Source organism: Esox lucius, chromosome 8 (assembly GCF_011004845.1).
Source record: "Esox lucius isolate fEsoLuc1 chromosome 8, fEsoLuc1.pri, whole genome shotgun sequence".
Classification (NCBI taxonomy): Eukaryota; Metazoa; Chordata; class Actinopteri; order Esociformes; family Esocidae; genus Esox; species Esox lucius.
In genome coordinates, this window is record NC_047576.1 from 33,108,033 (window position 1) to 33,131,038 (window position 23,006).

General features: G+C 41.6%; 2 protein-coding genes across 4 annotated transcripts in view; both read right to left on the reverse strand.

Moving 5' to 3' along the window:
- Positions 1-876: 876 nt before the first annotated feature.
- senp5 (SUMO specific peptidase 5) lies at positions 877-8,167 on the reverse strand. Of its 2 annotated transcripts, none has more exons than XM_010872522.3 (10): positions 8,062-8,167; positions 5,802-7,396; positions 5,612-5,717; positions 5,370-5,517; positions 5,227-5,274; positions 3,152-3,229; positions 2,800-2,937; positions 2,265-2,348; positions 2,118-2,168; positions 877-2,034 (listed from the first exon to the last, which is right to left on the reverse strand). In XM_010872522.3, exons 2-10 carry the CDS (start codon positions 7,063-7,065, stop codon positions 1,924-1,926), a joined length of 2,028 nt encoding a protein of 675 aa, XP_010870824.2. In that variant the 5' UTR covers positions 7,066-7,396; positions 8,062-8,167; the 3' UTR covers positions 877-1,923. The 2 variants fall into 2 exon arrangements, with proteins under 2 accessions (XP_010870824.2, XP_010870825.2); XM_010872523.3 differs by having other exon boundaries at positions 8,086-8,157.
- Positions 8,168-8,280: 113 nt separating this feature from the next.
- The window catches only part of anos1b (anosmin 1b), a 79,221-nt gene continuing 64,495 nt past the window's right edge, over positions 8,281-23,006 (reverse strand). Inside the window, exons 7-14 of one of the 2 annotated variants that reach the window (XM_010872521.3) lie at positions 20,558-20,766; positions 18,284-18,452; positions 16,724-16,909; positions 15,616-15,710; positions 11,355-11,526; positions 10,390-10,619; positions 9,841-9,982; positions 8,281-9,224 (exon numbers count right to left, since the gene is read on the reverse strand). In XM_010872521.3, the coding sequence (XP_010870823.2) occupies positions 9,842-9,982; positions 10,390-10,619; positions 11,355-11,526; positions 15,616-15,710; positions 16,724-16,909; positions 18,284-18,452; positions 20,558-20,766 (1,202 nt within the window). In that variant the 3' untranslated portion in view covers positions 8,281-9,224; position 9,841. Of the gene's footprint in view, positions 9,225-9,840; positions 9,983-10,389; positions 10,620-11,354; positions 11,527-15,615; positions 15,711-16,723; positions 16,937-18,283; positions 18,453-20,557; positions 20,767-23,006 lie in introns of both variants that reach the window. The other variant, XM_010872520.3, reaches the window with a different exon arrangement.

Sequence of the window (23,006 nt, forward strand, 5' to 3'; positions counted from 1 at the left end):
ACAAGGACACTAGCAAACACAAAACTAAAGAAGAATCAGTCACGAAGGATAAGGAGAGAGCAATTTTCTGTGGCCACCACCTGCAAAACCATTCCTTTTTCAGGGTTGTCTTGCTGTTGCTTGTCCAGTGCTCCTGTTGTCACTTTCATTTGCCCCAAAACTGTTGACACTGATTCACAATCACTTACACTTCCTAACTGGACAGACTGATACCCATTAAGTTTAATTGGTGTTGTACTGTGATGATTACATGTTCCCTTAATTTTTTTGAGCAGTTTATTTAAAGGTTAAGGGAAAGGTTTCCCAAATTACAAAATGGGTGGTAAATGTATGAAAGGAATCCACGCTATGGTTTATTTTTCCTTCCTTTTCCCATTAATTTGAAACAAACAAGTCACATTCAAGTGAAGGTACCAATATCAGCATTTTTCAAAATCACCTCTTAGGACCTTTTTGTGCACCAATTAATTTCAGCTACGCATGGACACGATAAAGGAAAATGCTAACAGCGGTCCTGAACTTTAATGGGAAGTGGGCCAGAAATGTTAAAACAGTGCCAGGCAAACTAAACAGAGCATGGATTCCATTTAAACAATGTACCCTGACTGCTAACAGGTTAAAGACACTGATGTGCCATTTTGTAATTTTGATAACTATCTTTGGGAAGGAAATTGTTCCACCAATTTATGACGAGATGGCAAACATTGAGAACTTCCATAAACATCCAAATTTAAGGACAGTAAACTCATCTAGAGATTCTCAGTGAAACCCCCTATAGGTAGCTATTTGTAAGCATGACTACATTACTTAAAAAAAAATTAAATACATTATTTTAGACTAATAGCAACCTATATACAAATTGAGAACTGAACAGACTTAAATGAAAACCAGAAAGTTTATCGCAACATATTCAACCGTTTCAACCATAGTAATGATAATGTTGTGAACCTGATCTCTTCAAATGGTACCAAGTGTGATTAACATGGATGACAGTGTAGCTGGGATTCAGCATGTTCTTACAGCAGCATTTCTTCCTGGACTAGCACCTGCTTTCTCAGGCAGAATCTGATACCACACCGGAGTCAAGTCTCAGGTGCTCAGTGGTCCTCTACAGTAGAACCATAGCTTGCTGGCCCTCAAACAATAAGGCTAAGAAACAGCAGTAGTTGTACTTCTCGTGGTACACTGTGTAAAGATATGTGATTAATAAGCAATGTCATCGGAAGCAGAAAGAGGTGAGTGTTGTCATGAAGCTATAATCAATGGAGCTTTATGGCTACTTGGATCTATCCATCTCCCAGCAGATGACTTGTAACTCTGGTCATAATCTGAACAGGTGTTTCTGGAGTTTCTTACGAACTAAGAAGCTGTTTGAGGTTAAGTAACATACAAAATAACAGTACATTCAGTTGAAATTAAGCCTTGGATGACTACTTGTTCTGTACCTCATGTCAGGCAGATATTGTAGTATTAAACAAGAACCTTCACATTTCAACTAATGTCTCATAGAATAGTCTATGTTTCAAGAACTGAAGTGAGGAAACGTTGCAATCATCGGTCCAATATGGGCGTTGAAACCCAGCAGTGTTCGCCCCAGACTCCAGTAAGTCAGGCAGCAGGAGAAACTTCTTGGTTGTCATTGACTCAATAAAATACAGTCTTGGGTCCCTCCCCACAACACTAAAAAGGAAATAACAAACTGTCCAACAATGCACCACCTGCCCTCCACTGATGCAAAGGAAGAAATTATGGCCGTCACCATCTCTGTTTTGAGTCGATGAAAACACTATCTCCACAGCATCTTGTTCAGCTTTTCCTTGGTGCCGGTTGCGTTAATGGTCCCCACACAATAAATGTCAAGCAGACATTGAAGGCCATGGTCCACTGAACAGGCTAGTTTCTTCTCTGTGCTGCTGTGGTCAGTCAGTCTATCAGTTTACATTCACAGAGCTCTTTGTAAATCCTCTTGCGGACTTTAGGCATGTCATTCTGTGTGAACTCCAGCGGTTCTTTTAAAGCCAGGCACTTGCAGTACTGTGAGAGGAGCACAGAGAAAACATTCAAGAAATGGTGGATTACATGTGAATTTTGCCGTTTGAGGGATATTCTCCACTCACCTCCAAGACAAAGACTCCACAATCGCTGTCATTCTTCTGTTGAGGAATACCCTGAGTGTGAAAACCAATCAGAGAAGTGGTGCACAGGTTAGCAACCACCACAGACCATCAGAATGTACAATGTCATGGCACCATCGGAAACAATACCTTGTTTATAACCATCTTCCATCCTTTCTGATAGCCAGCTTGCTTCTTCTCCTTTGCCTCAGCCAGGATGTACCTCATGATGTTCTGTAGGGCAGAGTTTTGAAAAAACAGCTTCAGTGACATATTCTGTCCTTCAGGGTTCCTAAAAAGGGGACTTATTTAAAGCAATTGTTTTTTTACTTTCACACCATGTTTCTTCCTTTCCTGTATTGAGAGTTTTGGGCTCTATACCCTTGCACTTTGGATAGACATAAGGTAGGGCAGACTGTCGACTTTTATTTTACTGTATTGTTACAGAGGCTGCCATAGCACTGTTTTCAGATGTTGACAACAGCAAAAGGCATTGAAGTTTGTACAGTTTGATGTAGACATTGCATGCTAGGAATATGGTATCAAATACAAAATGTTTGTCTATGTGCTGTAATTTCTCCTCAAATTCTAGCTGAATGTCTGCACTTCAACCTCATTGTTTTTTAACCATCCGAAGTGCTGGAATACAGAGCCAACAGAGGACTGATGATTGAGGGTAGGGTACCTCTATGGTGTATTTAAAAACCATGCCCTGTGAGTCATAGTAGTGGATGTGGCGGTTGGCTATGTCCACAGTGATCAGGGACCAGTGGATCTCCAGATGGATTGGAATCAGCAGCAACCTCTTGGAAAACAAATCCACCTGCGAAACCCAAGGACAAACCAGATTTAACTCAAAAATTGCAATGGTTGTCAGGCTGGGTGTTTTGTAAAAGCACTTTGTGTCAACTGCTTATGTAAAAAGGCCTTTATAAATACTGATTTATTGATTGTTGCAAATCATGTCCATTCTTGTCACCTTAATGCTGCACAATTGATAAAATGGCTATATCTTCCATGACATACCATCCACTTACCTTTTTGGTCCACCTTTTAACTCCCTCATAGCCTTTGGCCACCAGCTGCCTGTGGAAGAAGCTGTTGAAGAAATGAACCTACAGGAGACAATAAGAGACCATTTAGTAAACAGATGACCACCGCCATCCTAACAACTCCCTTTTTCAATAACCCTTTCTTGATGACTCTTCAAGAATTCCAGATAAATGGACAGCTGTGGAATTTTCCCAGAATTGACTAGTCAAAAATAAATATTGATATAAAACTAATCCTGTTGTTTCTAGTAACTATTAGATACTAGGGGTGGGTATTGGCAAGTACCTTGAGATACGATATATCACCATACACATGTTACAATTCAATACATCACGATATAACAACTGAATCACAATACTGAAGTGCTAAAGGAAACCTCAAATAATATTAGGCTATATACTTGAAATGTCAACCTTTAGCTAATCCCTAAGAGCATCACCTAATAAAACAAGAAACCAGGCAAGCCTAGTTCAGCCGGACTGCAATGTGGACTTGTGAACTATAGGTCCCGAGTTATATCTCCTCGCAGGCGAAGCGAAGTACGCCTTGTGAATTATTCTGTATTGGCGAAAACTTACGGTTTTATTGCGACTGTTTCTGGCATGGAATAGTTCATCCTCATTCTCGCTAGAAATTGCTCAATTCTTATGATTATTCATAGGAAGTTAGTAGATACTAAGCCTATTACTGGGTAATAAGCTGTTAAAACAGCCAGTGTCAAAAGCAATACAGTTTACAGAAGCTATTTGTGGTGGAGGTAAACGTAATAAGACACGTTAATCAGTTTTACACAATCCTCAATGGAGTCTAGTGACTGCTGAAACATGTAATGCCATTGTGTAGTGGTTAAAGACAGTGCCTCATGTGGAAGACCTAAGTTTGAGTCTATTGAGAGCAATGACATTTATTATTTCTAGTAGATTCCACAACTCTCTCGTCTTTTCACTTGACTAAAAAGTTAGTTATCGTCGCCTTTATTGATAGTTATTGTATAAATGTAATTCACGAATGAAAGTAAAAAGTATGTTGTTTTGCCATGAAAGAAGAAAAGACGTTCTTATGCCATGAAATGAAATATCGTTGGCAGACTCACTAGCAATTGCTCTATTTTTCTGACTATTCCAGTAAGTTAGTAGATACCGGTAAAACTTCTTACTGGTTAATACGCTGTTTTAACGGCCAGTGGCAAACGCAATACATAGTATGAAACGTTAGTCAGTTTAACTGTATCAATGTCATTCATGAATGGCCAAGTAACTATTAAAACAGCCAGTGACAAAAAAAGATTTGTTCAGGATAGAGACAAGAGGCTATACCGATACCTACATTGTACAGCTCCGCAGTGTAGTGGTTAATTTCACAGCCTTTCATGTGGGCAACCCGGGTTCGAATCACGAGATGGCAATACTTTCTATTGAGGGCTAGCTGAACTAGGCTTGCCAGGTTTCTTGTTACTACATATACCTAGTGAATGGCCAAATGAGGCTTCATTAGCGTATTTTAGCAGCAGGATATTATGCTGGCAGCACTTAGATTTTCTTTATCACAATAAAAGCCATCCTTGAAATGTATAAGACAATATAGTTAATCAAGTCAGTAAAAAAAGAACAGACACGCACAGTAATGGAAAGGACATAAAAAAAACGTACAGACTAGATTGTTAACTATATTGGCATATTTATTTCAATAATGGCTTTTATTTAGAAAAAGTAAATCTGAGTTAGTGCTGCTAGAAGAATGGTAACGAAGCCTCATATGGCCATCACTACATATACCAGTAATTTAAAAGCTGGATGCAATTTTGTTACCATGTCATTGCATTTTTATTCACGTGTAGTTTCAGTACAAATAATGCATGTGCTTTGAATTTATGGCTAGTTGGTGTCAGCAGATATGCTCCTCGACATAGCTCACAGCATTGAGAGTTGATCAATGATATTAAAAGTGGTCTTTGTTATATGGAGTCTTGGATAGCCATCAACTAGTGAAATGACATATGATTAGTCAGGGAACATGTTAAAGCGTTTTGCCACACACTGAGAAATGTAGCTACTCTTACCTTGTGCTGTGTAGCCTCCATGATTAATTCTCCATACATATTTATCACCTAGATACAGACACAAGACAAAAACCCTAAGACACCAGAGAAAGCGTTGACCAATCAGGTTTCTAAGAAGCAAGTTTCCTATGGTCCATAGCTACCTGGTCGTTGACCCAGTTTTGGTCGTCCAGTGTGGATAGGTCTTCCAGGGTCAGAGTGTGTTTGTTGTAGTCCACTTTGAATAGGTTCATCGGGGTAGAGGCGAGACCTGCTTTGTACCTGACCACTTCAGAGTTGATGTTTAGCTTTCTGGTGAGGAGAAACAGATTAAATCAGCATAACAGTGGATTTTTTGCTGTGAACGTATAACCGGTTTGTGGGGTGTATCAGAACTCCTTCATACTTTTCATTGAGGTCATTATTACACTTGTTCTTCAAGTGGTCGATGACATCAGACTCACTGAGGGGGATGAAGCTTCCATACTTCACATAGAAGAGCTCAAGGAACTCTGAGGAAAAGACAACACAGGCTTTACCAGAAACATCATAAATATGTTTAAAAAGGACTTAAATAATAGGAAAATGTCTACTACCGTGGATGAGATCTCTGATCCCTACTTGGACACTGTGTTCTGATTTGGATTGTGGTGACGGCTCTGTCTGCTTTGTTGGGTCCACCTCTGGCTTGGTGCTTGTACCCCACACTCCCATCTTACAGTAATCACGGTGGTCCCACAGAGCAAATGGGTGGAGGTTGCTGAACATAAAGATTCCTGGTGAAACACAGGCAGCGGCCGATGGTTCCACCTCCATAGGGGTGCCACAATCTGTTGGTTCCTCCTTGTGGACAGGAGATATGCCATTGGAGAAGGAGACAACTGGCTCGCTAGAAAAGGACTGAGGCAGCTTCAACAATTCTGTCTTATTTTCTGTTAATGGCGGTTTGTCTAAACCAGCCTCTGGCTCCTTCTCCAGACCACGGGCCTGCTCACCCTCACACACAGCCCCTTCACTTGTTTGCTCCTGCTCCATGTCTGAATCAGCAACCAAAGAGTTTGTTACCGGTTCAACCAAAAGGTCTGTTACCGGCTGAACTGTAAAGTTAGCTTGAGGCTGAACCAGAGCATTTGTCACAGGCTGGACTACAGACTTGGCCACCAGCTGAACCACAGTGTACGTTAACTTCTGACTTACTGAGTTAATTAAGAGTTGACCCACAGAGCTTGTTACTGGTTGAGGTTGAACTAGCGAATTGGTTACAAGTTGAGGTTGACCCACAGAGTTTGTTTCAAGTTGAGGTGGACCCACAGAGTTTGTTACAAGTTGAGGTGGACCCATAGAGTTTGTTACAAGTTGAGGTGGACCCATAGAATTTGTTACACGTTGAGGTGGACCCACAGAGTTTGTTACAGCTTGAGGTTGACCCAAAGAGTTTGTTACAGCTTGAGGTTGACCCAAAGAGTTTGTTACAAGTTGAAGTTGACCCATAGAGTTTGTTACAGGTTGAGCCACAGAGTGAGTTACCTGCTCCAGAACTGAGTAGTTCTCCAACTCCTCTCGGGTGGCTGTTACCTGCTCCTCAGTTATCGGGGGTTTCTTAAAAGGGGGGCGACCAACCTTCCTCTTAGGATTCTCACCCACCCCCTGGCCCCTGCCGTTCCCCAGCCGGACCCTACGCTGTCGGGGCTTGCCACCTGGAGTCTTCCCATCGTGGTGCTTCGAGTTGGGCCCACAGCAGTCACATGCCTTGGGGGTCCTCTTTCTCCCTGAAGAGCGGCCTCTTGCGCCTACCTGAGCCGGCAACGGGGGCGTCGGTGAAGGTGGTGGTGTTTGGGGGACTGAGCCGTTATGAACCATGGCTCTGTCCTCTCCCCTACCCCATCCCTCTACAGCGTCCTCTGGCCCTCACTGCTGGTCCCAACCTTCAGGGGCACTGAACCATTGAGCCGCCAGTGGATGCTCTCAGCCTCGGCGTGTGGCCAGGATGTGTGATGAGTTTCAGCCCAAATTATTTTATCTCAGAAGGTGGAGAATAGAGAATCTCCCAGGGGTTAGGCATCGATGCTCATCTTCTGGCTCCCCAAGCAATTCTCCAGACTGGCATGCTTATGCAACAGTGAATTCATCTTTGAAGGTTGTCTTCTAACTTCCTACCAGGACCAAGCTTCTTACAAGCACAGAAAAAAAGCTGCATTCAAGTAGAGAGAGAGCTGTGTTAGAATAACTGTGTAACATGAACATACGAAGGAGTCCAGTTGAATGGCAACCACACTGTAAGCAGTTAGGACTATTAGAATAAACGCATTTGGCCTGCTTCTATGTTGTTTTCCAATGTTGTTGTTCCTCACAGTTTATAATCATTTACATTAGATAATTACTGCCTAATCCTGTCCTAAAATATTTGGGCAGATAATAATGGTGATGCCTGCAACAACAACCAAACGTTATCAATCAATCTCATCAGTTACTCGTTACATCACTTTTAGGACAACACATGTCTCTGTGGAAACTTCAGCTACCAAGCAGATAATTGTTGTTGGCTAAGGTTGACAACTTTAGCGGCTTTGTTTTGGTCGTATTGGAATCGACATTTAAATGAGGCCACGGCTCTACTGTTGTTTGCTGTCAGGTGTTAAGACACTGAAGTGCCAATGAATCTATAATTACTAACTACCAAACAAGATAGTTAGATAGCTATCTATACAACGCTCGCTAGCTAGCATATTATTAGCAACTCAAAGTGATTCCTGCCATTTCAAGGCTGACATAAGCGATCGTCTGCACTGCTTTAACTTGCTCTTACAATAATGATAACGCACAAACACAAACACATACTAAATGCAAATACATTACCAGATGTTGGCAATCGCAACAGACCTGTACTACAACGATATCAAACAATTCTTATTTGTTGTGGTCAAACATCCATCTCAGTAGATTGCGGTCGCTAACCGATTGCGTCACATTTGAGCGCAAACTGTTATCGAGTAGTTTCTGCCCTCTTGCGGACGGGCGGTGCAGAGCCGCGATAAACTACCATGTTTTTTTTCATTTTAATTCCTTTATTTTATGGAAATAATAATGTACACTACTCCACATATAATATTTACAAAAATAACAATGTTCAGCAGTGTTTCCATCAATGGCACTTTACATGAAACAGAATGACAATGTTCTAACCTCAAATACCCTTCATGGCAAGTAAATAGGTTAAAAGGCCTTATTTAGAACACCGAACACAACACCTGGTACAGAAAACTGTTTCTTTGTGCCTCCCAAAGTAACGTTTGATCTCATCATGCATATTTGTCAGGAGTGTGTTCAGAAAGGTGATGGATGGAAGTTGCAGACAGAAATGCAATGCATACAGCTGACATGATTATAAATTCACAATGAACAACAATGTCTGTTCTAACCAAAACATTTCAATCTGAACACTATTCACGAGTGCACCTTAAGTAAGCCCCCGGGTCAGGAGAGCACCACATATTATAATCATCTTTTATTACAACACAATAAATAAAATGAAACACAGATATGTCAGAGGATTACATCATCAACACTGAGTAGCCATGTGAACTAACACAACTACAACAACTGCTTTTTGCAGGGACATTTTCCTTGTAGGACCTAACTAAACAGAAAATGACCTGGGCAGACATGTTGGTATTGCTAAATACATCAGTGCTATATTTTTCTCTTTACAAATGTAGAAAAAATAAAAAATATGATTACATTATTCACGACTGAAAACTATAATCTCTAAAAAATGAACATACATACATATATTGTAATTTTAATGGCCAGTCTTGGTATAGATTCACTTTATTTTTCAGGAGAAGGTGATGTTGTCCATCATGTAACCTGTGCGATAAACATGACAAAGCTTTGGTGCACCAGAGTGTCAAAATGAGTGTGTGTAAACATATCCAGGATGTTGCAGTGCTGTTCTGAATACACACACAGGCTATGGTGATGAAGAGCAGCAGAGGACGTAGCATATTTGGGGGAGAAGCCTGGAAAACAGAGTGAGAATGGTGTTTGGTTGGGTCAGGGTGAACTAAAATTGCATTAAAACACCCTGTGTTATTTATGCAAATCAGATAGTATAAAAACATTTATAGAAATTCTCAAATGATTTCAAATATTCTTTATGTAAAGCTTAAAGCTTGGCCAAAACCACAGTTATTTGTCCTGTGAAACGTAGAGTACCATAGACTACATGGTAAATAGATTCTTATTCCTAAAAAAAAGCACACAATCAATAAAACTCTCTACAGATTCTCCATTCCTGACTCCCCCTCCACCTCCTCCCAGCACCTCATTCTCCACCCCCGGTGACCCCACAGTCCTTCTGGTGTCCAATCAGACTGGGACGTCTGAAACACGTTTCCAATATTCTACTTAATAAATTACCAAAACTATAAGTGTTGTTTTCTCTCACACACTCCAAGGGGTACTGACAACACGCAAAGAGGCATGTACATAAGCACAAATCTCCCTCCCCTCCTAATTTGGTCCTGAGAGGTAGAAACCCTCTAAAAGGAATGGTGAGATTATGTGGTGATCTCAGAGCTGCTGGCGTGGCCAAGACAGACCTGTGTTCGAGACGTTAGGGCCTTGCGGCAGTACCTCATAGTAGGGTGGTGTTGAGGGGAGGTGTGTGGAGCGTCCGGGCCACTGATGGACCACTGCCCCTCCCTGACAGCACCTGGACCTGCAGCTTATATGTGGAGTCTGGCTGCATTCCCCTCACTGTCAGCGAGCGCTGGTCCTGGGAAGGGAAATGATGGCTGTTAATATATACATCCTAACACACAAACACGTTTGATTTTCTGTCCTTGTGGGGATCAGAAAACCATGTTCCCTATCCCCTTACCCTAATCCTAGCCTTAACCATTTACCTAACCCTAACCTTAATAATATTTGTAACTAAACTTAACCTAGCCCTAACATTTGATCATAAGCCCAAACCTAACCCGTAATGCCTAACAATAGTAACAATACATCCCATTGTAGGTTTTATCCCAAACCTTACCCCTAAGCCAGAAATAAAAATGTCCCTGGTGGCAACTGGCTAATAAACACAGTTGAGAACAATTTGTCACATTCTTCCCTCTTGTTGGAATTAAAATGCACACATGTACTGTTAGACCTGGATCACAAACACACACATATTACCGGGGCCAAAATCTGTGTCTGAGAAATTAGGGTGTCTTGTCCATCTGTTGCTATGGTTCTGGGGGACACCTGGACCCAGGAAAACTGGAACCCAGCAATAGGCGTCTGTCCCGGTGCATCCTGCGACAGCTGCCAGCGGAAGAGACACTGCAGAGAGCCGTTGACAGTGTGGAACTCTGCGGACAGCTTTTCAGGACGCATTACCACCTTCCTAGACACCAGGGGGAGCTCTAACACAGATATGCACACAGTCAGACATCTACAAAATGATGATTTAAACTGGGGCAAGACAAGGTCTAATTTTTTGGTATGTTGAAGATGCTTAAGGTAAAATAAATGGCTACAGTTGACAGATTCATTTGTATTTGTAAAATATACTTTTTTTTAAGAAAGGGGCATTTTTTCCAGCTACAGGGATGGGATCCCCCCCCCATTGGGTTAGTTGAGCACCAGGGGAATCTTTTCCCAATATAAGTTAATAAAGTTTTTTATGAATTGGCCCTGTTTTTTTTACACCACTTGTATTTTCCTCACACGCCATTTCATTGTTAAATTAAACTTATCATAGTTTAAATAATATTTTTTTTTAATCCCAACAGTCCTTAGAATGAGATTCGGAAAAAAACATTTTTAATAGTTGGCTGAGAAGGTGTGATGATACAGAGGAAATTTGTAGTTGATTAAGACTAATGGCAGCCAGAGGAGGTGTTGAAAAAAAGAATGGTGACATTTTGTGTTTTTTGTGAGAGTTACATTGGGGGACGTCTAACCCAAGTGGCCGTATTGCACCATGTTACCCTACACTCACAAAAAAGAAACAACCTAAATATTCAAAAGAACATAAAGCCATAGATAAAAGGAAGGTGTTTCAAATCCAAAGATGCCATGAAGAAACAGTACATAAACACCCAGATATTTACTTGCTGTATGTGTGTGTGTGTGTGTGTTAAGGCATGTGTGGATACCTTCTTTGGCACAGGGCACGGCCTTGCCTCCTCTTGCCCTGACTGCAGAACAAGGTGGGGTAATTACTGCGGTAACAGCTTCTGACCTTTCAACGCCCTCTGCTGCTATAGGCGCCACTGCAATCCAGTATTTACAGGCAAACAGCAGACCCGTAATAACAAAATGTGTTCCCTGGGATGAGAGGAGAGAGGAGAGAGGAAAGGGCAAAAGAAGAACAGAGGACATCATCAATCAGCACAGCATGGAGGAGACACAGAGAAGAAAGAGAAGAGAGAGAAGGGACAGGAGAGGCGAAAAAAAGAGAGAAGAGAGAAATGAGAGGAGAAGGGGAGTGAGAGAAAAGAGGTGACAAACAACCATGAGTACTGTATGTATAGTCAAAACAATGTGCCCATGCCCACAAAGAGAGGTGCACTTCTGAACCTGATTGAGTCCAATTTTGGTTCCTGCAAAATATCCCAATGTCCAATCACAGCAGCAAGATTTGTGACTAGTTGCCATGAGAAGATGTCAAGCGCTGCACCAACAACATTGTGAACTTAACCAACATTCATTATTTTATTTATTTGCCCTTGTCTTGTTACTTCTGGTTATTTACACATTGTAAAAGCACTGTGCATACATCATAATATTTGAAATGCCTTTAATCTTTTGAAAGTCAAATATAGTTGAATTTACTCTACCCTTGTGTTGGCAATCTGAACTAATATTTCCCATGTCGATAAAGCACTTATTAATAATCATTTAGAAGAAAGAGAGAAGAGAGTGAGTGAGAGAGCAACAAGCCAGCCAATGCTTTGTTCCTCATGCCCTCCCTGATTGTTGGCTCATTATAGCATAGGAATTATTTAGTGGTCATAGTTGCCAACATCTGAAATTAGTTTTTCCATAGAGGGAGAAAGTGTCCACATTATTTGTGTCGCCAATAACGTCTGAGTCACAAATAAAACCGAGTAAGAACATGTTCTCGGGTTGGTTGGTTGGTTGAGTTGACTGGGCTGGGACTGGGTCTAATTTTGATTAGACCAGCCCTGTTCAACACTGGAATAAATACATGACTGTGTGAACCCACTTTGACTCTCTTCAGTCAGACACCTTCTCTGCATTGTCAACTCTGTGGCGCAGGACTGAAGTGTCGGCTTTAGATTAAAATGTGTCTGTGGTTGAGGTTGTAATATCTAAACTGGCCAGGCCAGCCAGTCACATTCCTCTGTTTATTACTGTTTTTCCACAGCTGCTAAGACACATTGCCTAAATGTATACTACACTTTCTCAAAACTATTAACACACTCCTCGAAAATAACAAAGTATTGACCAAACCTCAGATTTCTCAAACACAAATATTTTACATATAAAAGAAACAAACACAATATCCAGTTTAAACATGTAACTCGCCCTCAACAGTTACACAAAAGCATTGAAAACATTGACACTACTGAATACCCACTGAATTCAGTGACACTCCTGAATACCCATTGAATACAGTGACACTACTAAATACCCATTGAATACAGTGAAACTACTGAATACCCATTGAATACAGTGACACTACTGAATACCCATTGAATACAGTGACACTACTAAATACCCATTGAATACAGTGACACTCCTAAATACCCATTGAATACAGTGACACTACTGAATACCCATTGAATACAGTGACACTACTAAATACCCATTGAATACAGTGACACTCCTGAATACCCATTGAATACAGTGACACTTCTGAATTCCCCAATGGACGGTACACTTTGCATATATTGTAGAATGTAAATGATGTCTAGAAAGTATGCTGAAATATACACAAATACCATTATTGTTCATTTTGTGGAAGGTTTTGCTACTTAATTCACCAATACTGGACATTTAGCCCAATACTGGACATTTAGCCCAATACTGGACATTTGTGGAGGGACAAAGTAAGTATGTTTAGAGAGGTATAGGGTATTAGTCATAATACATATGTATTCTGCCTCAGGATCCTGTATTTTACCTGGGTCAGAAAATGTCACCTACTTCTCAAGATACATTTTCTGATGGTCTGTATACCATATAAAAACCCATTCTTTACTGGCTTTCTGTAAATGCATACGGTTGTTTTCAACAACCATGTTTAGCATGGCTAGTTCTTGGGCCTTCAGAAATCATGCACAGTCTACCACCATCAATTGGTGTATCTCAATTCTACAAAAAGAAGAAAGTGTATTTTATAGAATTTGAACGTTGATGTGATTTTACTGTACTGTTCTGTCTTGTGTGGGCTAATGCGATTCAGAAGTCGAGTACAGAAAACAACGTGGTCAGCAAAGTAATCAGCATAAGTTTACAGTAATTTATGGATTTTCATTTCAAGTCCAGACAATTGATGCAACTTTGAAATGGCTCAGGTTTGACTGTAGTCTCAGCCTGGTTTCCCTCATTATCACAAGAACATGGTCAAGTATAGCTTCATCAGTGTCAATAGGGATACATTTTTTATTCTTCTCGCTCATCCACCTCTTAATCTTCCCCTTCCTGTACCTGACCTCTGATGTTTTTGTCCATTGTCCCAAAACACAGGTGACCTAAACCGTGGCCCTTTTTTCATGTCAACATCCTGACTGTTTGCTAACTAATTATGATTGTTAGTATTATCACCTTGACAATTCTTTGTTGAGAGTGTTAGAATTGTAGATTAATCTGAGTTTAATTCCTGAATGGCAGTGTTTTCTACATGATCACATGGTGACAACTGTGCTTTACAAAGAGAATTGTGTGAATGGAACAAAGATTTGTGTTTAAATCAGGTAAATAGTGTTTATGGGTTTTGTTAAATGGTCTTCCTTCTGGAATTTAGCAAAATGGTTTTGTGTATATTGTTTATAGAAGCAGTTTTAGTGTGTTGTATCATTTATGACATATCCTCTCAAGCAATAGTTTCTGCCTAAAATCTCTGATTGAACAAAACCCAACAAACCAAACCAATGTGTCTGACTGGCTGTATACAATCTAGTCAGCAGCTAGCAGATGGAATCAGTCACAACCCAATCCCGACCTTTAGGAAAACACAGCCCTGACCGAACAGAACCTAAACACTTCGTAAAGTGTGACAAAGCCTGTTATCGATTGACCCCTCCAGCTAAATGACAAGCTTATGAAAAAGAGTCTGTTAATGTCTGTAGCTCTGAGACTTACCTGCATGGTGGCTCTTTTCTCTGTTAATGTCTGTTAATGTCTGTTAATGTCTGTTAATGTCTGTAGCTCTGAGACTCACCTGCACGGTGGCTCTTTTCTCTGTAAATGTCTGTTAATGTCTATTAATGTCTGTTAATGTCTGTAGCTCTGAGACGTACCTGCATGGTGTCTCTTTTCTCTGTAAATGTCTGTTAATGTCTGTTAATGTCTGTAGCTCTGAGACTTACCTGCACGGTGGCTCTTTTCTCTGTTGATGTCTGTTAATGTCTGTAGCTCTGAGTCTTACCTGCACGGTGGCTCTTTTCTCTGTAAATGTCTGTTAATGTCTATTAATGTCTGTAGCTCTGAGACTCACCTGCACGGTGGCTCTTTTCTCTGTAAATGTCTGTTAATGTCTATTAATGTCTGTTAATGTCTGTAGCTCTGAGTCTTACCTGCACGGTGGCTCTTTTCTCTGTAAATGTCTGTTAATGTCTATTAATGTCTGTTAATGTCTGTAGCTCTGAGACTTACCTGCACTGTGGCTCTTTTCTCTGTAAATGTCTGTTAATGTCTATTAATGTCTGTTAATGTCTGTTAATGTCTGTTAATGTCTGTTAATGTCTGTTAATGTCTGTAGCTCTGAGACTTACCTGCACGGTGTCTCTTTTCTCTGTAAATGTCTGTTAATGTCTGTTAATGTCTGTAGCTCTGAGACTTACCTGCACGGTGGCTCTTTTCTCTGTTGATGTCTGTTAATGTCTGTAGCTCTGAGTCTTACCTGCACGGTGGCTCTTTTCTCTGTAAATGTCTGTTAATGTCTATTAATGTCTGTAGCTCTGAGACTCACCTGCACGGTGGCTCTTTTCTCTGTAAATGTCTGTTAATGTCTATTAATGTCTGTTAATGTCTGTAGCTCTGAGTCTTACCTGCACGGTGGCTCTTTTCTCTGTAAATGTCTGTTAATGTCTATTAATGTCTGTTAATGTCTGTAGCTCTGAGACTTACCTGCACTGTGGCTCTTTTCTCTGTAAATGTCTGTTAATGTCTATTAATGTCTGTTAATGTCTGTTAATGTCTGTTAATGTCTGTAGCTCTGAGACTTACCTGCACGGTGGCTCTTTTCTCTGCCTTGGTGACGTTGCTGACACACATGTGAGGATACCACCTCAGGATGTACGTGGACGAGTCTGTTGGTGTTTCTAAACACAACAGAAGGGAGATACACGTTATGTGTGGAGGTACCATGGGATGAGCTCTGCTGGGGTTAACTCTAATAGAACATAGCACACCCGCTGTAACTCCTTTGAGCGTTATTACAGTCTGAAACCAGGCTTGTCGTATGACATAAGGAGCTTGAGTAAGCCTTGTGTGTGTAATGAGAGAGAGAGAAAGAGAGGGAGAGAGAGGGAGAGAGAGAGAGAAAGAGAGGGAGGGAGAGAGAGGGAGAGAAAGAGAGGGAGAGAGATCTTTTTATCAGACACATCTCAAAGTTAAATCAACCTCAGACAAGCCTTTATTTCCCTCTCTGCCTCCATTTCTCAGTCTGTCCTTCTCTCTTTCTATACTCTTGTTCTTCCTCATTTCTTCAATCCGATCCATCTTCTCATCATCTCCAGGTTGAACCCCAGACTAACATGCTTTCTATCTTGTGCTCTCTCTCTATCTTTTTTTGTATTTCTTTCACTCACACAAACACAACACATCTGCTCCTGGTTATGTTCCCATACAGTTGTTATTACATCCGTCCTCATGTTCCTCATTCTCTCTCAAGCAGATAACGTCCAATCACCAGTGAATGTATACCATGGCCTGCTCTCACCACCATCACCTTGCCAAACACACCACTCTAACACGTTTCTCACAGAGCATGTTTCAGAAAGGCTTTGTGAGAGACAGTGTTTACAGGAACTACAGAAATGTCTCTGAAACTGACAGGGGATTGGTTGGTTCTCCCACCGCTACTGGCTGTTAACTCAGCTACTATAGTGGGTTCTGCCTTTATTCTAAAGACATGCAAAACATAGAACATACTGTATTTCCCCAATAAGACCAGACAGATGTGATAGATCTCCAATATAATGGGACCAACTCATTCGGTCAACTCTCTCCCCTACCAACTGGGACGGAACCCATAGCCTAAAAGAGATATCCAACCTTCCATCAACCTGTTCTGTGCCTCGCTGTCTTTTCTAACCGAATTCAGTTGACTTGCCTTGGTGCCGTCTCTTCCAAAACACCTTGACCTGCAGCTGGTCGTTGTGGTAGTGGGGGGAAGCTGCTTCCAGGCGCAGAGTGGGTGGGGTGGCCAGGCGGGGGACAGGTTCGGGACCGGCAGGGATGACGAGGCGCGGCGCCGACGGGAGCTCATTGGAGAACTCTCCTTTCATCCGCTCGGGACCTGGTGGGGCAGGTAGAGATGACAAACCTGGCACAGGAAGAGATAGAGGGATGGGAGAAGGGGGGGTGGAGAGACAGACAGAAGGGAGGAACATATTGAGGAGAGATATACAGAAGAGAGAGATATTTAGAGACAGATGAGTAAAATACAAAGGACAGATAGAGAGACAGAGAGAAAGGGAGATGTATTCCGAGAAAAGGGAGAGACACACACAAAGCAAAGTTCTTCTAGTACAGAATAAAACCCACAGCTCACAACAGAAGCACTAGTTCAACAGTTTTCCTGTAAACATTTCTGCTGCTTGAAGAGGCTTATTGCAAGAGTACAGAATGAAAAAGGCGGTAAATATCCATAAAGTGGTAATTTTACAATGCAAGTGGCATTTTAAAGGCCACATGAGCGGTATACCAGGTGCTGATTAAAATTACTGAAAATATGTAAGATGTATAAAATTAGATGACTTGCTGGAAAACCTTTGATTTATTGGGCCATTGAAAAAAGAAAAATGTTTAGCTCTATAACTAAAGCTTGTCCTTGTCACGTAGGACTGTCCAAAGCCAAATAAAATCTTGACGGGTTTAACCAAAGCCCCTGTGGCATATGTGCAAATGAATCTTGAATCTAGGGGAAATGTACACGGCATAATTAAGAACAGAGAATGACAGGGTAGAATCTCCCCTAGTGTTGAGGACACTCTGTGTCTGTGTGTGTGCCCGTGTGTGTGTACGCTTCACTGAATGGTCAGGGTGAAGGTTAAATGGAGACGCCTGGAGTCATCACCTACTGATGACCTCACAATTGCTGCAACGCTGATAAGCTCTGATCAACAGGACTGATACAAGCCAGGTCCTTGATTCTGAAGTTAAAGGGTCATGTCTTTCAGCATGGTCCCCATTGGGGGGACCTTAACCCAGGCTGGGTGTTGACATCTACAGCTCCCACATCAAACTAGTTCAGACCAGGGTCAGCTCGCTTGTACATGTTAACCCTTTTGTGTGGTGAAGGCTAGTCAAACTGTTTTAAAACCTCTGTCTTTATGTGGAGGAAGGAACATTAGAAACCACTGCTTGTCTAGTTTGTCTGGAAAAGGTGATTAATTAACCTGTAGTTTTTGTAGTTAATGTAACCTGTGGTTTGCGTAGTAAAGGGCATCAGTTAATCTATAATTTGTGTGGGACAGATGATTAGTTAACCTGTATTGTTTGGTAAAGTGACCTGTAGTTTATGTGGTATAAGCAACCATTTTATCTATGTAATTTCTATATTAAAGGTGACCTGTAGTTTAAGAGATAAAGGTGAGCAGTTTACCTTTAGTTTGTGTGGTAAAGTGGAGCAGTTTACCTGTAGTTTGTGTGGTAAAAGGGAGCAGTTTACCTTTAGTTTCTGTGGTAAAGGTAAGCTGTTTGCCTGTAGATTGTGTCGTGAAGGTAAGCTGGGCACGGCCACTTTTCAGGCGTTTTTGTCCCCAGTATGAGATGGCCTGGACCTGGATCAGATAGGAGGTACCTGGCAGTAGACCTTGGAGATCCATTTCACACAAAGCCTGACAAAAACATAACACAGTCACTAAAAGCAATTAACAGATTGAGAGATGGACAGGCTATAGAGTCAGTCATATATAGACACCACTGCCTGAAATATCCCCTGTCCTTCATTGACCACTGACATGAACACACATTCAAAGTTTTCAAATAAACACACAGCTGATATTATCTTTTCAGTGATTGTGTCCACTAACTTCCTATACAACTTGTTTCACAGGAATGATGATACATAGATAGCTTACATTCCTTTATAGTCCACAAACTCTACAGTACATGGTACATTTACCACAATATAAACATTTTGGTGAAACCGTATTCAGTCAGGTCACACACAGGTCATATACTGTACCAATGTATGAATCATCTGGAAAACAAAGGAAGAATATGCCTTTTAAGGAAGAAGTCCTGCATTACAATCCATTCTAACTCTAAGATTGGATGTCAGCATCCACTCATCAAAGTTCCAAACTCTGCTTGTAAGGGTTTTTTGTGTCCAGTTTGACTGATGAAGGCAAGCCAAGTATGAAAGCACAGCTGTTAGCTTAGGCAACATTTACAGGCCAGAGAGTCAGCTAAAATCTGCCTGTTTCTGATGATAGACTGCTTTAATGACAGAGTTATATCCATCATCTATGGTCTGGTAGCATTTTGGACAGTTTAATGAAAAAACTCCCCTCTCATCTTGATTGATAACTTTTAAACACACACACATACATGCCCAAACACACACAGCTGTTTTCCATTATCCTCCTGAGTGACAGGACATCAAAACAAGATTTAAAGTGGTTCTGACTGCTCATTTACCCTTGGTCATAGGTAGACACAACATTGTAGACAGACAGATAATAACTGATCCTAATGAAACACTGAGAGTTAAAAGCCAGTTGCTTTTAGGTTCCCCTCTGCAACGTATATGGTGAAAGCCGGGTTAAGTGTTTCCATAGCCCTACAGTTAAAACAGTCCATACAGCATTCCAGGTATGTGTGTGCATTTATACATGTACAGTATCTGTTTGTGTGCATGTAGCTTTGTGTGTGTGTGTGTGTGTGTGTGTGTGTATGCGTGTGTGGGCTTGGCACAGCTGCCTGTGTTCTTGATGGTAAAGTGTTCATTGGGAGCCCTTGTAAACATTCCTGACCATGTCCCAGAACAGGCTGCCATCTCCATCAGGGCAAAGGATCAGAGCCATTATGGCTCTTTAAAATGGTCCAGGCTGTTCCTTTATTACCCCTACAGACCCTGTACAGGCTGCTCACCATATTATAGAGCTCTGGGCCGGATCAAAACATGGGATTTCCATTGACCGCCATAGGCATCGGTTACTGGACATTGAGGATAGCCAATGATAGTGACCCTCGGAAACGCTTTGCTTTTAGTACAGTTCTCCACAACACATACCCAACAGCCCGACAAAGTCCTGGTCATCGTGCTGGGTAGCTACATTCTGTATATTCATCTTCATCAAAAAAGGACAAAAATGCAGTCAAGAATTGCTCTTTTGTTTTCTCTCCAGGTTATATGACAAAGCCAAATTATAACACGATCAGAAATGCATGGAGACCTCACTCAGTTCACATGTATTCCATTGACCCGCCATGTGCCAACAGTAGCTCTTCATCCCAGGAAGTTCTGTGAAATGAAGCTCCGGCTTGCAACACTAGTCTGGTGTTATAGTAAAAACAAACACGGTAATGAGAACCAGGCGAGAGACACGTTGATTTATGGGAAAATGGTTAAGTTACAATAAAACGCGCAGCTGCCGCTTTTGTTCTCTGACCTTTAGTGGAGAAATAACTCTAGGGGTTAGGTTTAGGGTTAGCACTTCCTGAAAACCCAGGTGCAGTTGGCCACTGCGTGTACCAACGAAGGCACCTGCATGACTTCTGTCATCTGTACAAACAGGGGACACAACACCCTCACGCACGCACGCACACACACACCACGCACACACACACACTACACACACACGTCCTCTCAGCACAGCCACGATATAGATATAGATTTACAGTGGATAAGACTAATCTGCAGACATTGGGCACCGAACTGATGATTCGTACATTGATTTATTTAACAGCGCTCGCTCATGTCAAGCTGGTCGATTACCTCCAGGGTGACCCGGGCATTGTCCTTCCTGTCCTGGGCCGAGGGCCGAGGGGCGTGACGGGCGCTCCAGGTGACCTTGTAGTGGTGAACAGGCAAGTCTCCCTCTCTTGGGGGGTCCCAGAGGACCTGCACTCCCACTCGGCTGCCGTCTGGTACCTGGGTCTCGTTCCCAGCGCGCACATTCTGGGGGGTGTCAGGGGGGAAGGGGTCTGAGGGAAGATGAAGGACGGGCTTAGTATTCGTCGCGGTTATCCTGTACATTTCCACGGAGATGATGGATTAACATGTGTCACATTATCATCACTGTCACGACAGAAAGGCAAAAAGGTAAAGGTGAGTTTATGCTGACCTGAAGAAATGAATAATTATTGACAGCAGCTGTGCAGTGACAATACGGACTGACAAGGTCCTGGTCTTTTGGAGGGACAGTGTACTACTCTTCATTCTCTCCATTCTTACTCTGCTCTGGTAATGTGCCCGTCAGCAAGGTTACCCATGTCTCTTCACAGGGAGGTGGTTAAGTGTGTCTAATATTTAAGTTGAAATCAATGTGTGTCAGTGTGTGTTTCCCTGCATGCACTGGAGTGTGTATGAGCGCTGAAATGAATGTAAATGACAGAAACAGTGAGGTATATTGTGTGTGTGTGTGTGTTCTGTTGAGCTGAGGCAGGAGATTCCTCTGAGCTAATGTTCCACGGAGAGGAAAGGTGAACTCTGAATAAATAAACCTCCTGACTCTTTGAAAATTAAAGAAAAAAATGCTTAGCTGGGAATTTACCAAACATATTTTAGGAGAATACATTTGTGAGGTTTAAGTTGGGTTGTAAGACGGCCAAACTGTAGCTGAGCCATAGGAGGTTTGTAAAGAAGAGTGAGTTTGAGGTGTGTGTGAAAATACAGCAAGTATCGTTTTTTCTATCTTTTCAGGATGAGAATGCACTGAAATATCATGACAGTACATGAAAGCATTAAACCTGACACTTCTAAATTATTTTGTAGGCTTAGGAGATAGGTTAGGTTAGTCAAGGTTATGCTTAGGCATAAAAGGTAAGTCACTGAGGTCACACCTTTAGTCACAAAACATCAAGAAAACCTGATGCTCCGTGTGTGTGCCTTACACACAGCGGTGTAATGTCTCAGTAATGGCCCTGTCTGTCTGAGGCAGTATAATGACAGGAATTAAAGTAGTCACTAACTGTAATGCTCCTGGTACACCGTGTTTCCACACTGCATTGTGCCACAACATTCTCAGAGGAATAGGCGGTTGGGATGGGCGTGTGCAAGAAAAGTGTGTTTCATGTTTGGAGTCATTTAAGGTTAATAGACACGGCTGAAATATGAGTGCAGGTTAACATTTTCAGGTGAATCTATGTCCTCTTCATCTTCTGATGAATGAAGTTTCCCTCTTGTATGCATGTGTCCTCATAGAAGAGGTAGGAGGCATGGGATAAGGAAGACTTGATTGGTGGATGGCGAAAAGTAGGGAGAGGAGATATGATTGGTGGATGGAGAATGGTAGGTAAGAGGAAGAGAATAAATTATTGGTGGATGGACTACAGCAGGGAAGAGGAAAGAGATGAATTCACCTGGGATTCATTTATTTACATTTTGTACATTTATTCAGGTATGCCACTGACAAAATTGTTCTATGACTAGTAGAGACAGAAGGGCAGCAACAATTTAATAAACGGGAACAGACTATATATAAATGAGAAATAAGACAAAAAAACAGCGGTTGTAACTGTGTTAAGACACACTCAGAACAATATACAAAGTTAAGTTGCTGTCATCTGACATTAATTGAAGATTCTGTTTAGCCCTAAATAAAGTCAGCAGCTCCTGTAGGATTTCCTTTGAAGGTTTCCAGGTTGCATTCTGCATAGCTACATCGTTCAAAAGGAGCTAAAGGGATCTTATTTTATGAAACAGACAGATTAGGAGAGGAAAATAAAATGATTTCTAAGGCATTACATTTTAGATGCTACACTGTGAAGACAATCATTAAAGAAGTGGAGGCAAGATGGCACCACCAAGACATATATATCAGAAATATCAGAACATCTCTCAAAAATAAATCTATGATAATGAAAGAACGCTCATTAGGGAGCCATGAACTTGGCACTACTGCATTATTATGTTTTTTGGAGTGATGAATCACACTTCACTATTTGGCAGTCTCATGGATGAATATGGGTGTGGCGGATGCCAGATGCATCTACTGTAAAGTTTGGGGGGATAATGGTCTGGGACTGTGTCTCAGGGTTTGGGCTAGGCCCCTTAGTTCCAGTGAAGGGTCATCTTAAAGCTACAGGATACAAAGAGATTTTAGACAATTGGGTGCTTCTAACTTTGTTGCAACAGTTTCCTGTTCCAGCATAACTGTGCCCTTGTGCTCAAAGTGTGGTCCATAAAGACATAGTTTGACAAGATTGATGTGGATGAACTCGAG

Excerpts from the sequence above, each read along its gene's own strand:
- senp5 (XM_010872522.3), bottom strand. The coding sequence starts at position 7,065 with ATGGTTCATAACGGCTCAGTCCCCCAAACACCACCACCTTCACCGACG. Across the intron at positions 2,938-3,151 it reads TTAAAAGGTGGACCAAAAAG|GTGGATTTGTTTTCCAAGAG; the intron begins GTAAGTGGATGG and ends TGGGTTTCGCAG. Across the intron at positions 2,349-2,799 it reads TTTTTAAATACACCATAGAG|AACATCATGAGGTACATCCT; the intron begins GTACCCTACCCT and ends TCTGCCCTACAG.